Genomic DNA, 16,911 nt, shown 5'->3' on the forward strand with positions numbered 1-16,911 from the left:
GAATCTGCAATAGGTAAGCAGCTTGGTGTGAAGAAATCAACTGTGGGAGCAATTATTAGAAAATGGAAGACATACAAGACCACTGATAATCTCCCTCGATCTGGGTCTCCACGCAAGATCTCACCCGTGGGGTCAAAATGATCACAAGAACTGTGAGCAAAATCCCAGAACCATACGGGGACCTAGTGAATGACCTGCAGAGAGCTGGGACCAAAGTAACAAAGGCTACCATCAGTAACACACTGCGCCGCCAGGGACTCAAATCCTGCAGTGCCAGGCGTGTCCCCTGCTTAAGCCAGTACATGTCCGGCCCGTCTGAAGTTTGCTAGAGAGCATTTGGATGATCCAGAAGAGGATTGGGAGAATGTCATATGGTCAGATGGAACCAAAATAGAACTGTTTGGTAAAAACTCAACTTGTCGTGTTTGGAGGAGAAAGAATGCTGAGTTGCATCCAAGAACACCATACCTACTGTGAAGCATGGGGTGGAAACATCATGCTTTGGGGCTGTTTTTCTGCAAAGGGACCAGGACGACTGATCCGTGTAAACGACAGAATGAATGGGGCCATGTATCGTGAGATTTTGAGTGAAAACCTCCTTCCATCAGCAAGGGCATTGAAGATGAAAGCGTGGCTGGGTCTTTCAGCATGACAATGATCCCAAACACACCGCCCGAACAGCGAAGGAGTGGCTTCGTAGAAGCATTTCAAGGTCCTGGAGTGGCCTAGCCAGTCTCAGATCTCAACCCCATCGAAAATCTTTGGAGGAGTTGAAAGTCCGTGTTGCCCAGCGACAGCCCCAAAACATTACTGCTCTAGAGGAGATCTGCATGGAGGAATGGGCCAAAATACCAGCAACAGTGTGTGAAAACCTTGTGAAGACTTACAGAAAATGTTTGACCTCTGTCATTGCCAACAAAGGGTATATAATAAAGTATTGAGATGAAATTTCAATAAAATCCCGCATCGGGTGGTTCTTCGCCTCCACGTGCATTCAAATCGTTTAATGCACATCTAGCCGTTGACTATCCCTTACATATATATGGGTCAAAGAAATTTACGAAACTTACAAAATTTATTTTATATCCATAGAAAGCACATTAAATGTAAGTAAAGTGTCTACTTTTAAGGTTTTAAATAAGTTTTTGGAGAATAAAATGTCAAAATTTGGTTGAAATAATGTTACATTGTCATTCAGTGTAACACAATATTTATGTAAAAATTCAAACAACATGCTTATTCTGACTTGTACATATTAAAATATATAAAAGAATAAGGGAGCATATTAAATTTTATTGTGTTTTAAATGAGTAAAAAAATTATTACTGACAAATGGACAAAACCTAGGATAAAATGTAAAATTACAACTAATTAGTATTTGGAGTGAAAGTAATTAGTCTTTTAATATGTCATACATTTATTTTTGTTGTAAATATGTCTGACAAGATTGTTGAATGACTGAATGACATTTTAGTGGGTGCAAATCAGTATGATATTTGAAAAATGTATGATATTTATTTGTTTTACATAAACAAAATTGCAATTAAATTAAACAGAAAACTTTTTAATTTTTTGGGTGAAAAACAACAACAATTTAAAGCAGTATATATTAGCAGTATTACACACACACACACACACACACACACACACATATATATATATATATATATACAGTGGGTACGGAAAGTATTCAGACCCCCTTAAATTTTTCACTCTTTGTTATATTGCAGCCATTTGCTAAAATCATTTGTTCATTTTTTTCCCTCAATGTACACACAGCACCCCATATTGACAGAAAAACACAGAATTGTTGACATTTTTGCAGATTTATTAAAAAAGAAAAACTGAAATATCACATGATCCTAAGTATTCAGACCCTTTGCTGTGACACTCATATATTTAACTCAGGTGCTGTCCATTTCTTCTGATCATCCTTGAGATGGTTCTACACCTTCATTTGAGTCCAGCTGTGTTTGATTATACTGATTGGACTTGATTAGGAAAGCCACACACCTGTCTATATAAGACCTTACAGCTCACAGTGCATGTCAGAGCAAATGAGAATCATGAGGTCAAAGGAACTGCCTGAAGATCTCAGAGACAGAATTGTGGCAAGGCACAGATCTGGCCAAGGTTACAAAAAATTTCTGCTGCACTTAAGGTTCCTAAGAGCACAGTGGCCTCCATAATCCTTAAATGGAAGGCGTTTGGGACGACCAGAACCCTTCCTAGAGCTGGCCGTCCGGCCAAACTGAGCTATCGGGGAGAAGAGCCTTGGTGAGAGGTAAAGAAGAACCCAAAGATCACTGTGGCTGAGCTCCAGAGATGCAGTCGGGAGATGGGAGAAAGTTGTATAAAGTCAACCATCACTGCAGCCCTCCACCAGTCGGGGCTTTATGGCAGAGTGGCCCGACAGAAGCCTCTCCTCAGTGCAAGACACATGAAAGCCCGCATGGAGGACTCCAAGATGGTGAGAAATAAGATTCTCTGGTCTGATGAGACCAAGATAGAACTTTGGCCTTAATTCTAAGCGGTATGTGTGGAGAAAACCAGGCACTGCTCATCACCTGTCCAATACAGTCCCAACAGTGAAGCATGGTGGTGGCAGCATCATGCTGTGGGATGTTTTCAGCTGCAGGGACAGGGCGACTGGTTGCAATCGAGGGAAAGATGAATGCGGCCAAGTACAGGGATATCCTGGACGAAAACCTTCTCCAGAGTGCTCAGGACCTCAGACTGGGCGAAGGTTTACCTTCCAACAAGACAATGACCCTAAGCACACAGCTAAAATAACGAAGGAGTGGCTTCACAACAACTCCGTGACTGTTCTTGAATGGCCCAGCCAGAGCCCTGACTTAAACCCAATTGAGCATCTCTGGAGAGACCTAAAATGGCTGTCCACCAACGTTTACCATCCAACCTGACAGAACTGGAGAGGATCTGCAAGGAGGAATGGCAGAGGATCCCCAAATCCAGGTGTGAAAAACTTGTTGCATCTTTCCCAAAAGACTCATGGCTGTATTAGATCAAAGGGTGCTTCTACTAAATACTGAGCAAAGGGTCTGAATACTTAGGACCATGTGATATTTCAGTTTTCTTTTTAATAAATCTGCAAAAATGTCAACAATTCTGTGGTTTTCTGTCAATATGGGGTTCTGTGTGTACATTTAATGAGGAAAAAAACTTAAATGATTTTAGCAAATGGCTGCAATATAACAAAGAGTGAAAAATTTAAGGGGTCTGAATACTTTCCGCACCCACTGTGTATATATATATATATATATATATATATATATATATATATATATATATATATATATATATATATATATGATTTGCATATAATGCATATTTTATTATATAATATATAATATAATACCACTAAATACTAAATATACCAATACAAAAAAAACAATAATAAACTATTACTAAATTATATTATATTATATTATATTATATTATATTATATTATATTATATTATATTATATTATATTATATTATATTATATTATATTATATTATATTATATTATATTATATTATATTATATTATATTATATTACTATCAGTATTTATAACAGTTTTACATTTTATGGTACCATCAGCATATAAAACTATTTGGTTTTAATCTGGTAATAGTTTGTGTGTGTGTGTGTGTGTGTGTGTGTGGTTTAAAGTTTTTTTTATAGGCTTTGCTTTCACAGTGAATCACCCATAAATGGAAACTGTTAGTAGGGCCGGAGTTTGGCTAGATGCTATTTGCATGTGAAATCCAGAGACTAATAATAATTCCCTCCGTTTATATTCAAGCCTTCGCCCCACGTTCAACAACAACACGTTCTGTTTCCCCCGTCTGTGCCTGACAAACAGCCGTAATTATCATGACGCCGCTCTGGCAATATTACATTATTTCCGTATTAGCATATGAATAGCTTATAAAAACGTGCACGCTCTCATTATACACCTGAATGAGGACTCTGAGCTCTTTCCCCCAGCCAATCAGAGGCCATGTTAGTGACATCACTTAGCACCGAATTGGATCAGAGGGTAATTGATGAACATGGTTAAAGACTTAAGGGTGTTCTGACACACAGCGGGCAAGAAATTGTGAATGGAAATATACATGCAGTCTGTCAGACGGAAGGATGCATCATGGATCCAGTTGCTTACAGCTGGTTTAAGATGGTCACTAGGCTTGGTTGATTAGCTGAACTACCTGGCAGACCACTATGGACCAGCAACAAATCAGCTGCTATGTTCTAAAAACCAGCTTGACCAACTGGTAAACTGGTTTGACCCAAGAAGGCCTATAATACAAAGAGAAATCTCTCCTTTTGCATTCATACATCAAATAGCCAGTGTCAGTTTTTGCACTTAAATCATTTCCTAATGGATGACGTCCTGTCATTTATTATAAACTGTTTCATAAAATATATCAGAATAGGGATGTAAAATGAAGGTGGCTAGATTTATGAAATAGAAACCAGAGACATTTCTTACAGTTTAGTGGTCACTTTTTAAAAAAATGAGGACATGACATAGTTGTGTTTTTAACATAATTTTATTATAATAGTATGACATTTGCAAGTCAAACTGACCCTAACTTACTAAGAATCACGCTATGAAAAATAGAAAATTGCAGACAGATCAAAATAGTATATTATATATACAATATTATAACACAATTATGACTTTACAAAAACATAATCAAAGAAATATTAGAGCATATGATAAAACAGTTTTTAACAAATATGTTCTACCTGGTCAGTATGTTTAAAATTTTCTATCTTAAGTAATATGTTCATTTTCACAACTGAATATATTTTGTGCATTTATCATATTATTTAAGCATATTATTTTGCATTTTAAGGTCATTTTAGTATAAATGATGTGCTTTCCGAAAAAGTGCTTTTGCAATTGTTACTGTTTAGTTGATTATTACTGTATTTATTGATATTGTGATACAGTATAGTTGAGTGACCAAGTAACCAGCGTCACTTTTTTGCTTTGTATTTGTCGATTGTTTTGAATGTGCTGAACATTTCCGGCAACAGGATACCAAAAAACAGAACTATTCTCGGGAAACAGGATAATTAAATTATTTATATATATTTATATATTAAAAAAAGGTGCCAAAGAAGGTTTTCACAGTATTGTGATAAGAAGAACTGTTTTTTGGTTCCTCAAAGAACCTTTCAGTGAACAGCAATTTTATTTTATTTTATTTTCTTAGTGTGAGGAACATTTTAATAATCTAAATATTTTTTTACTACAAAGATCCTGTTGTGGAATGGAAAGATTCCATGGATGCCAATAAAGAACGTTTATTTTTAAGTGTGAATGTAAAAGGGATTTCTAACGGGATCCATTGGATTTTAAGCAAACCTGAATGCGTTTCTCTGTGTTCAGGTGGGATGTAAGGCAGTGATGGTCTTCTTCCATTACTGTGTGATGTCAAACTACTTCTGGCTCTTCATCGAAGGTCTCTATCTCTTCACGCTCCTGGTGGAAACCTTCTTTCCAGAGAGACGCTACTTCTACTGGTACACCATCATCGGCTGGGGTATGTCACAGTGATGCATCATAGAAAAAATAGATTGTTTATGATTGATTATGTGTCACAGTCATAGATATGGAGGGAAATGGAGTGTGGCGTTTGTGTATTAACTGGCCACCGGCTCTTTATGATGTGATTTGTTGTGCTGGCATATGCAATGCATTCATATTGATGGTCTAAATGCACTGCAGAACAGCTTTGAGGTCTGACAAATTTCCTCTTCCTCTCGCGCTTTCAGGAACGCCCACCATTTGTGTGACCATATGGGCCGTTCTGCGCCTTCATTTTGATGATTCTGGGTATGTGCAATGCCGCATAAACAAAAACTGATGTACTGTATTTGTTGCTTTGATACGCAAATGCTGGCACTGAAGTTCAGTGTCACTAGTCACTAGAATGAGACTATGTTTTGAAAGGACTACATACTATTTTTTTTTTTTTTTTTTTTAATGTTTTAAATAAGAAAACACAGCTTTGTTACCATAACCTCACTATGCTGCATGTTTAATTCGGGTCCCATCTGGTTATCATCTCAGAAATACATATAGTTTAATCCAGTTTTGTGTAAAAATGTCTTTTGGGAGTTGGATTACATAAATAGTCAGTAACGAGTTGAATGTGGTCAACATGAAAAGGTGCAACTCATACATTTCTAATTACATGTCATTGCTATTGTGATATAATCATGCACAATAAGACCAGGAGCATCTATTAACGTATATCATATTTCACATGTGTTAGAATAAAACAATAAAACCGAAATCTGAAATCTGGAGAATTTCAGGTACCCGGGACCAAAGAATGAGACACACAGTTCATTCTAAGCTCAACTTTATTATCAGGGCAGTGGTTATACAGTATATAGTAAAGCAGAAGTACAACATTGTGCAATACTGGATAACACCATTTGCAGAATCATCCGAATATGGAAGTTTGTCTCTTTTGGTGACAGACTAAAGTCTATGTTTTATCTGGAACATCAAACATCTGGAACAAAAAAAAATTAAAAAAATGTCATCCTTTGCACATCCAGTGTTCCTTAGAATCTCAAAATGGCCACTTTAAGACACAGAGATGTCTTAGATACTGAACACTCCTGTGCTTTTTCAAATCAATCACAAGTATATACAATCATCACATTATGGGGATCCACAGGTTAGATCAGTGAATAAATCAAAAATAGATCAATCATTCTGGTTGCACTCATTTTGGTTAGTTAAAATATGATCAAAATATAGTTAGTCAAGAATTACACTTTATACTTCTGATTCTACGTGTTCTTCAGGTTCTAATTCATAGGTATGAGCATAATCATCTTAACTACTACATGCTTTCTGTCATCTGATTGATAATTTAGAAATTTTTTTAACTTTTAGGCAAATGCAGTGGGGCATCTGGCACACACTGAATGTTATATTCTTTCAAAAGCATGCAGTTTATCATTCTGAACTCTTAGCTGCTAAATCACGTGACCTAGCCTACCAATAGCAATAAAGCTTCTTACAGTTAATCAATTGCATTTCTGCAGTTGCTGGGACATGAATGATAATACTGCCCTCTGGTGGGTGATCAAGGGACCCGTTGTGGCATCAATCATGGTAAGCAAAAGAAATATATATATATATTTTATGTTTTTAGAGCTAAAAGGTGGATGAATAAAACATATGAATTAATTTATGTACTGTATGCGAATGGAGCCATGTTCCATACTCATGCATTTCCTTTCAGATTAATTTTGTCCTCTTCATTGGAATCATCATAATCTTGGTGCAGAAGCTGCAGTCTCCAGACATTGGCGGGAACGAGTCCAGCATCTACCTGTGAGTGTGTAGTCTCAGTCACCATGGAAACAGAGTGCTGTTGTTGTGTTGTGTCTGATTAGTCAATACAATGTATCACATGATGGTGGCTGAAATGAAATGAAAGTCCTGATAGTATCCAATCAAACACATAACGTTCACCTAATTTTAGCATATGTGACCCTGGACCACAAAACCAGTCTTAAGTCGCTGGGGTATATTTGTAGCAATAGCCAAAAATACATTGTATGGGTCAAAATTATCCTTTTTCTTTTTTTTTTTTTTATGCCAAAAATCATTAGGATATTAGGTAAAGATCATGAAAAAAAAAAAGACCCCTATGACTGGTTTTGTAGTCCAGTGTCACATATGGTTCCCGTTTGGTTATTTTTAGGAACCAAATTTTGACATTTTAGAAAAGTTATCTGTAGGTTTTGTATCCAAAATGTTAATCTTGCCATAACATTTTGTGACAACCTAAATATAACCTAATTAGAATCTAGAAAGAGTGCTCTCTAATGGTTATTTTTAGGTTTTGTTTTATTATTTAACCATAAGGTTTCCTGTTCTGGTAACTAAAAATTGTCAACTGGGATAAGTGGAAGCATTCATTTTGTATGCATACAGGAATTCTTTTGGAATTTCCATTTCAATTTGTAACAATCTGACTGGGATTTGGAATTTCCATCCGAATTTGTAACACTTTATGATTGGGATGTAACAATAGAGAATGTGTTATTAATACAGATCTATTTATTTTTAATTGTTTTTAGAATGGTTGCAGTTTATGTTCAATAAATCTGTTGTGTGTTGATTCCAGGAGTGATGCAATAATTTCTGTGTTGATCAAGGCAACATGTTTGGGGTTTTTTGGTTTCTGTGGCAGTGAAAAATAAAACATATCATTTTTTCTGGATAAGCATTATTTAGGCAAGTATAAATAGCCTAAATAATCTAGAGCACAAGACGTATGGACCACTTTTCGCATCCTTTTTGAAGCTTGAAGGCTTCAGTCCCTATTTAGTGTAATTGCATAGAAAACAGTATCATGCAAGGTATGTGCTTGAGCTATTAGAGGTCCTTGAGTTCTCTCGGTGTTGGGGTCTGTTGTGTGTGGTCAGTTTCGTGAGTGAGTCTGTGTGTATGTGTGTGTGTTCTGTCCTAAAGAGTGTTTGTTGTCTTTGTCGTGTTTAGCAGCTGTGCACAGAAATGCTTCAGTGAGCCCACACAGGCCGCCCAGCATTCGTGCAGGATGTCAGAGCTTTCTACCATCACGCTGTAAGTGTGTGTGTTTGTGTGAATGTGTGTGTGCATCTGCTTCTGTGTTGGCCAACAAATGTGCATTTTTCATTTTTAACTGTCCATTGAGGAAAAGAGGCTGTGACTATTCACAGAATTGTGTGTAGTTGTATTACGTGCACACACTTTTTAAACGCTTTCATCCAAAGTGATTTACAGTACTTTGCATTCATATTTAAATGTATTACTATCAGTCGCATTCTCTGAGAACTGAATCCATGTCCCTGATGTTGTTAGCACCAAACAACTTTTATTAAGTTTTACCTGCTGGAAAATCCAGTTTACAGTTGCCTCTTTGTTTTGGAACTGGTGGTTCAGGCTGGTCCAATCTGATTTAGGTGGCTGGGCAGTTAGTCTTGGTCTTGGCCTTGGGCCCTGCTGAGACCAAAACAGGGCTTGGCAGTATAAGTTGATCGATATAGGTTTTCAGAGGATGATATCATTTAATTGAATATTTTTTTATTTCACAAAAATAAAATTGAACATGATATTCACTAGAATGTTTAAAAAAAAAAAAAAAAAACTTCATCCACTAAATAAATTTTAGAATTTTTTTTGGAACCAGATTTTGGATTTTTTTTGTAGCCAGATTTTGGAATCAAAACAGGGTGGACTATTGCACAGCTGTTAATCATCCAAGCAGTTTTGGTTATTGACCCACTATTTTTTTATGTATTATGTCTACAGTTTTAATGAACTGTTCCATTTAAAAAATATATATTTCTGATTATTGTTGCATATCTTATGCTAGATTTTAATTGCATACTTTGTTATTTCGGTAATGCACAGGCAGACATTGTTGAAATCTCATCTGAAAGTCTAGAGAAGAGACATTTGTGAGATTATTGGGATCTTTTGCTCAGGAGAAGCATCTGAGGTCTCTATTTGCTCTTCTGCTGTCTAGAAGAAATAATAGATGAATCAAAGAGGCCTCCTTTCCTGTGGAGCAGGATTTTTGTGGAGGGCTCTGATATCCAGTGCATTACAGTTACTGTGTGTTGACATGTTGAGAGATTTAATCAGCCGTCTGAAGTGCCGCTGTGTGTGCTGTGTGTTGACAGGCGTCTGGCGCGCTCCACCCTGCTCCTCATCCCTCTGTTCGGAATCCACTACACTGTTTTTGCCTTCTCCCCAGAGGATTTCAGCAAGCGGGAGCGACTGGTCTTTGAGCTGGGCCTGGGCTCCTTCCAGGTACTGAGCGTCAGCTTTTATAGTAGCAACTTTAGCGCTGTATTTTAGAAACACCTCCATGGACACTATTTCTCTGTTCCAAACCAGTGAGCTGCCAGAAATGGCGTCATACAGTAGGTGTGATCCCAACACAAGGGCTGTTCCAAACATAGGGCATTAATATTAAATGCTGCAAGAATATAAACTTTTGTAGATTAGACAACTTCAGAATGCATTGCAAAAATCCTAGTGAAAAGTTTATTTCAAAATGGCAGATAGAATCAAAAGAAACCATATTTTTTTCAGTACTAAAGATCCAGTATCCAGTTTTGTATTAAAATATACAACCAGTATTTGTGAGAGTATGTCGTATTTGTTTGAAGCCATTAGCTTAACAGCATGCTTATGTTAACCTCTGTTGTAACTTGCAGTCAGCTCTAGTTTTCACTCTACTTTTCCGAAATGCTGCCTATGTAGAGCATTTCAATTCATTCAGTTTTTACTTACAGTGTTATATTTTTATTACTATGCTGCCTTAGAAGCTAGCCTATGTAGACAGCAAGGCACACTGTAAGAAAAATAAAATCAGTACAAAAATGGATAATGTTCTAACAGAAAATTACCAGTACATTTTCTGTTAAATTTACTTTCAACCCATAAAAAACTATGCAATGCAATGAGTGTTTCAAAATCCAGCTAAAACACCTATAAAATATTATTACGAAAAAATTACTTCATATTAACACAGTATTGGGATGTACTTTTGCAGCTCACTAGGTTTTGGAGCTTGATTAAATGAATAGATCTCTTCCACTCACCAAGGCTGCATTTATTTGATCAAAAATACAGTAAAACAGTAAAATTGTGAAATATTAATGCAGTTTAAAATAGCTGGTTCATATTTGAATATATATATATATATATACAGTGAGGAAAATAAGTATTTGAACACCCTGCTATTTTGCAAGTTCTCCCACTTAGAAATCATGGAGGGGTCTGAAATTGTCATCGTAGGTGCATGTCCACTGTGAGAGACACAATCTAAAAAAAAAATCCAGAAATCACAATGTATGATTTTTAACTATTTATTTGTATGATACAGCTGCAAATAAGTATTTGAACACCTGAGAAAATCAATGTTAATATTTGGTACAGTAGCCTTTGTTTGCAATTACAGAGGTCAAAGCGTTTCCTGTAGTTTTCACCAGGTTTGCACACACTGCAGGAGGGATTTTGGCCCACTCCTCCACACAGATCTTCTCTAGATCAGTCAGGTTTCTGGCCTGTCGCTGAGAAACACGGAGTTTGAGCTCCCTCAAAGATTCTCTATTGGGTTTAGGTCTGGAGACTGGCTAGGCCACGCCAGAACCTTGATATGCTTCTTACAGAGCCACTCCTTGGTTATCCTGGCTGTGTGCTTGGTCATTGTCATGTTGGAAGACCCAGCCTCGACCCATCTTCAATGCTCTAACTGAGGGAAGGAGGTTGTTCCCCAAAATCTCGCAATACATGGCCCCGGTCATCCTCTCCTTAATACAGTGCAGTCGCCCTGTCCCATGTGCAGAAAAACACCCCCAAAGCATGATGCTACCACCCCATGCTTCACAGTAGGGATGGTGTTCTTGGGATGGTACTCATCATTCTTCTTCCTCCAAACACGTTTAGTGGAATTATGACCAAAAGTTATATTTTGGTCTCATCTGACCACATGACTTTCTCCCATGACTCCTCTGGATCATCCAAATGGTCATTGGCAAACTTAAGTCGGGCCTGGACATGTGCTGGTTTAAGCAGGGGAACCTTCCGTGCCATGCATGATTTCAAACCATGACGTCTTAGTGTATTACCAACAGTAACCTTGGAAGCGGTGGTCCCAGCTCTTTTCAGGTCATTGACCAGCTCCTCCCGTGTAGTTCTGGGCTGATTTCTCACCTTTCTTAGGATCATTGAGACCCCACGAGGTGAGATCTTGCATGGAGCCCCAGTCCGAGGAGATTGACAGTCATGTTTAGCTTCTTCCATTTTCTAATGATTGCTCCAACAGTGGACCTTTTTCACCAAGCTGCTTGGCAATTTCCCGTAGCCCTTTCCAGCCTTGTGGAGGTGTACAATTTTGTCTCTAGTGTCTTTGGACAGCTCTTTGGTCTTAGCCATGTTAGTAGTTGGATTCTTACTGATTGTATGGGGTGGACAGGTGTCTTTATGCAGCTAACGACCTCAAACAGGTGCATCTAATTTAGGATAATAAATGGAGTGGAGGTGGACATTTTAAAGGCAGACTAACAGGTCTTTGAGGTCAGAATTCTAGCTGATAGACAGGTGTTCAAATACTTATTTGCAGCTGTATCATACAAATAAATAGTTAAAAAATCATACATTGTGATTTCTGGATTTTTTTTTTTAGATTGTCTCTCACAGTGGACATGCACCTACGATGACAATTTCAGACCCCTCCATGATTTCTAAGTGGGAGAACTTGCAAAATAGCAGGGTGTTCAAATACTTATTTTCCTCACTGTATATATATATATATATATATATACTGTATATTTTAATTAATTTTCTTGTGATGCAAAGCAGCCATTGATCCGGTCTTCAGTGTCACATGATCCTTCAGAATTTGCTGTTTATGAAAATTTCTTCTTATTATCAATGTTGAAAAGAGTTTCAAATTCCATTATACATTTTTAGGATTCTTTGAAGAATAAAAAAATGTTCAAAAGAACAGCATTTATTTGATATTATAAATGTCTTTACTGTCAGTTTTAATCAGTTGAATGCATCCTTGCTGAATAAAAGTATTGATTTCTACCAAACTTTTGAACTGTTAAGTGCTTTAAAATGATATCCACTTCACCACATACTCACTTTAACTCTCCACAGGGGTTTGTGGTTGCTGTGCTGTACTGCTTTCTGAATGGAGAGGTAAGAGCATTTGTTTTGATATTCTCAAATGCATGCAATCAGATTTGATATTAATTTTACATATGTCTGGGTTTGCTCAAAAAATATTATGTTTCCACAATAATTTATCCAATATTTCTACATAAAAAAAAAAAAAAAAAAAATTTGAGTTACTACCAAGGAATGACGAACATGTCCTGACCAGGTGTGATGCAATTAAGTAATAAACAATCAGTTTCTCCCATGTTAAAGCAATAATTCACACAAAAAGGAGGCAACTGCACATTGCTACAAGACATATTTTATGTTGCATTTCTCTAAATAGCCCCGCCTACAATGAAATCTCATTGGTCCAAACATAAAACATCAAATATATGTTCTGATTGGCTATTATATTTTGAAGTATTTTGCTTTTTGTGTCCACAAACGTGTCACGTCTGGCTTGGACATGGTGTAAAGCATGAGAGAGAGCGTGGACTGGTGGAGAACGCGTGCACCTTTACAGCTGAGTACATTAAAAAATGACCTTTTCAAGTTTCTCCCTAAAGGTGCAGTCGGAGATAAAGAGGAAATGGAGGAGTTGGACGGTGAACAGGTACTTTGCTGTGGACCTGAAGCAGCAGCGTCACCCTTCGCTAGCGAGCAGTGGGGTGAACGGGGGGACGCAGCTGTCCATCCTCAGCAAGAGCAGCTCACAGATACGCATGTCCAGCCCTCTGGCCGAGACGGTCAACCTCAACCTGCCCACCTGAGCGCCTGATTGGCCCGTCCGTCCATAAGCCCCGCCCTCCAACTCACCCTCTTCACCTACAGTAGGGCCGACCAGTCACAATTAGAGAAGAACTTGTAGGCTAATAATTAATGAAATCTCTGGATAGTATTTAAAGATTCCAAACAAGATCCAGAACGTGTCACCCATTATCGGTTAGAAACAATTCGTCCAGGGAAATATTTATAGTGCCAAAACTGTTTCGAGCTTAAAAGTTGCAATTCAGGTTAGGAAGCTTTTTGACCATAACGCAACTTTTGGAAGGCTTTCTAATTAATCTAATGAGTAAATAACAATACAAGCATAAAAGAATGTTATTTTTAATCAATAATAATGCAGAACAGGGGCTGTATGATTCACACCGCAATGCCAAAATGAGATTGCGGCGGAAATTAGAGTGAATTTTCATATCGCATTTTGAGCCATAGAGAATGTGAACGGTTTGTGGTTAGAATGTAGTCAGAGAAACATCAATCCATCCAACAGCACATTGCTTTCTAGTTTAAGTGTAAATCAGATATCAGAGAGAAAGAGAGACGGGTTACATTTCAGCGTTACGATAAAATTTAATAATATAAAGTGCCAAAACATGAATATTTCAGTATTGTTTTATCTGCAAGCTACTGTGTTTATCAGATCTATAAAAGAAAATGTACAGACTTCGTGTTGCTCGTTCAGATGCTGTGTATTTGATTAAATGTTCTCCACAGAGAGATTGTAAAACATATTTTTTTACAATCAGCCGTAAGTACAGAGTATGTCAACAATATAAAGACTTATGAATGACTCATGAATTTAGATTATATGTAAATGTTGTTATGGTTTTGTGATTTAGCTTTTGGCCAGTGTTTTCTTATTGTCATGCGAATGGTTTGTAACTACACAGAGCCAATATCAGTAAATCAAGGATTGTCAAAAAACAGTTCCGTAAACAATTACTGGAGCGAGGAGGCTATTCAACAATTCCCTCTGATTTATTCTGAAGTGCCTGATGGTCACAAAAATAGCTTTGATGGATCTACTCTAAACAACCAGTGCCATGCAGTATTGATTTAGTTATTAGTCATTTAGTAGTGTAGATTAACAGATTCAGTGTTCAGGTTTGCTTTGAGATGCGCAAATCAATGCCATTACATTACTATCAGGTGCATTATAAATGCTTTTAGGGCTGACGTGTTCAACTGTGAGAGAAATGAGACGTTTGAGTGAGATGTGAAAGTGTTAAAAGGATATTTCACCCAAAAATGTTGATTGTGTCATAATGTACTCACCTTCATGTCATACCAAACCTGATTTTTTAAATGTTTGTACTCTTAGAATGATAAAGAATGTTGAGCTCCAAAATGACATATGAATTCATATCATACAAATGACTTTTATGATGCCTTTTGTTGGTGTTGTTCATATTTAGAGCTTGACAGCCGGTGATCACTATATGTTGCATGGTAACAAGTAAAGTATGCCAGTTTTGAAATGGCATGAAGATGAGTAAATGATGACAGGTTTTGATTAATTTTTGAGTGAACGCTTTTAATACTTGAGAGACAGGTAACCCCGACCCTTTACAAGTACAATATCTGATGTCAATCTGTGAATCCAACCAAATTTACTGCATCACCACTGACTGACAATCATAATTAGTTATCATCACTCACATTTTACATGTTTGATCGCGAAAATAACGTGCACCTATGTGCAAAGTGGCAAGAGTCTCTGCTAAAAGTGTTGTTTATTTCCAGTACAGTTTTCTCTGCCGTGAGTGTAAATTCTCTGTATACGTTAAATTTGCACATGTGCCAGTAAACGATGGATGTACCAGCACTCTCTTTAGTCAACACTTGTGGTCATAAAGTACCAACGATGTATGTAAAACTTCTGTGATTATAAACGTGCCAATTTTGAAATGCAATATGCTTTTGTTGCAGCTCATAGTTGTCGGTGAATCACATGGCAGAGTTGAGGTGATTATTGAAATGTACAGTAAAGTGATGGTCGTGTAGATCGCACAGATCTTTTAAAAAATGTGGGGGAAATGTATACGTTTTTCATTTGGTTGTTATTTTGAAGTTGAAGTGTGTAATTTGTGTGCTACTACCATCATCAGTTAGGAAAATGCAAAAATAATGACAGAAGGTTTCGAACGCTCCTCATCTTTCATTGGCCGGATTAAACATAGCCCCGCCCCCTCGCGCAATTAGTTGAGATTGCGTTTTTCTTTAAACAAATATTTCTGATGTAAAAAACTGGCTCTGTACTTAATATGCAGAGACGATTATAAAATCATTTGTAGCTGGATTTTTCTAAAAAAAAAAAAAAAAAAAGTGTGGCTCTTTGGTGATAAAAGCTTGTTTGGTTTGAGCATCGTGCAAACTGAAACATTAGCTCAAAGCATGGCGTGAGTTTGGGGTGGTACTATATGTTTTTTTATTTTATTAATTTTTTTGGCCAATGGCAAACGAGGAGAGTCATTATTTTTGCAAATCCGCTCGGTGGGGCGGGAATTAAATTCTCATTATTGTTGACAAAAAAAAAAAAAATTAAATTCTCATTTTTCTTATCGTCTTTATTTTTCAACATGTAAATATTAATGATTTTGAACAAGCTCTCAGTGATAGTGAACTTGTCTGTAGAAATAAATTGTGAAATCCTAACGGAGAGCGCCAGATGTTGCTTGGATCACGTGACCTTACAGCTTCATATGTGTTTGGATATACGAGGGGACGAGCTCCCTCTGTGGCTCTTTCTAGATATATCTGCATGAAAAAAGACAAAAAAGAGACAGTTTTTGCTGCTTTCTATGTTCTTGACACCAGCCGTCATTCTGAGTGTGAGCTCAGAAGGTAACGACCATGTCTCAAAGCTGTTACAGACGTGTTTTCTTGTGCTTGTAACACATCTGCCTGCCAGTAGGTAACGCTTTTTCTTTGGTTGTATATTTGAGGAACGAGGAGATTTGATGTGTCTCTCGTGTAGGTCTGACATGTTTCATTGTGTCTTTGAGATGTCTTCATATTGTGGACTAACTCATTTCAATCTGAATGTAACACCAGACAACTATATCTTACATTCAGCTGCTCTGTTAAGCTGCCTGCTGTTTCTTCTGCTTTGATGTAGAGATGATGTCCATGTTTGACCTGTGAACATTTTGTATGTGTCTGAATTCCATTCTTGACAAACAACTCTTGAATTTCTGGAATTTATGTAATTTTTTCTATATGTGCATGTTGTCTTTGAGTGAGAGAGAGAGATATAGAGATGTAATATTACATATTAAAAATAGCTGATCTAATAAATATTTAATAGAAAACAAAAACTGTGTCAAGCGAGACATAAAAATGAACTGTCGGCATCTCTAAAAGGGGTACAAAGTTAAAATAATTTAATTAGTGTAACAGATATACAGCACAATACAAC

The 16,911-nt window shown here is 37.1% G+C and overlaps 1 protein-coding gene across 4 annotated transcripts in view; it reads left to right on the forward strand.

The window, feature by feature from the left end:
* The window catches only part of adcyap1r1a (adenylate cyclase activating polypeptide 1a (pituitary) receptor type I), a 36,426-nt gene extending 19,629 nt beyond the window's left edge, over nucleotides 1-16,797 (forward strand). The window contains exons 8-15 of one of the 4 annotated variants that reach the window (XM_058756041.1): nucleotides 5,409-5,562; nucleotides 5,795-5,855; nucleotides 7,085-7,154; nucleotides 7,285-7,376; nucleotides 8,550-8,633; nucleotides 9,716-9,845; nucleotides 12,708-12,749; nucleotides 13,264-13,498. In XM_058756041.1, coding sequence (XP_058612024.1) covers nucleotides 5,409-5,562; nucleotides 5,795-5,855; nucleotides 7,085-7,154; nucleotides 7,285-7,376; nucleotides 8,550-8,633; nucleotides 9,716-9,845; nucleotides 12,708-12,749; nucleotides 13,264-13,488 — 858 coding nt within the window. In that variant the 3' untranslated portion in view covers nucleotides 13,489-13,498. Of the gene's footprint in view, nucleotides 1-5,408; nucleotides 5,563-5,794; nucleotides 5,856-7,084; nucleotides 7,155-7,284; nucleotides 7,377-8,549; nucleotides 8,634-9,715; nucleotides 9,846-12,707; nucleotides 12,750-13,263 lie in introns of all 4 variants that reach the window. The other 3 variants (XM_058756051.1, XM_058756066.1, XM_058756057.1) reach the window with 3 other exon arrangements.
* The last annotated feature ends 114 nt before the right edge of the window (nucleotides 16,798-16,911 follow it).

Source organism: Onychostoma macrolepis, chromosome 02 (assembly GCF_012432095.1).
Source record: "Onychostoma macrolepis isolate SWU-2019 chromosome 02, ASM1243209v1, whole genome shotgun sequence".
NCBI lineage: Eukaryota > Metazoa > Chordata > Actinopteri > Cypriniformes > Cyprinidae > Onychostoma > Onychostoma macrolepis.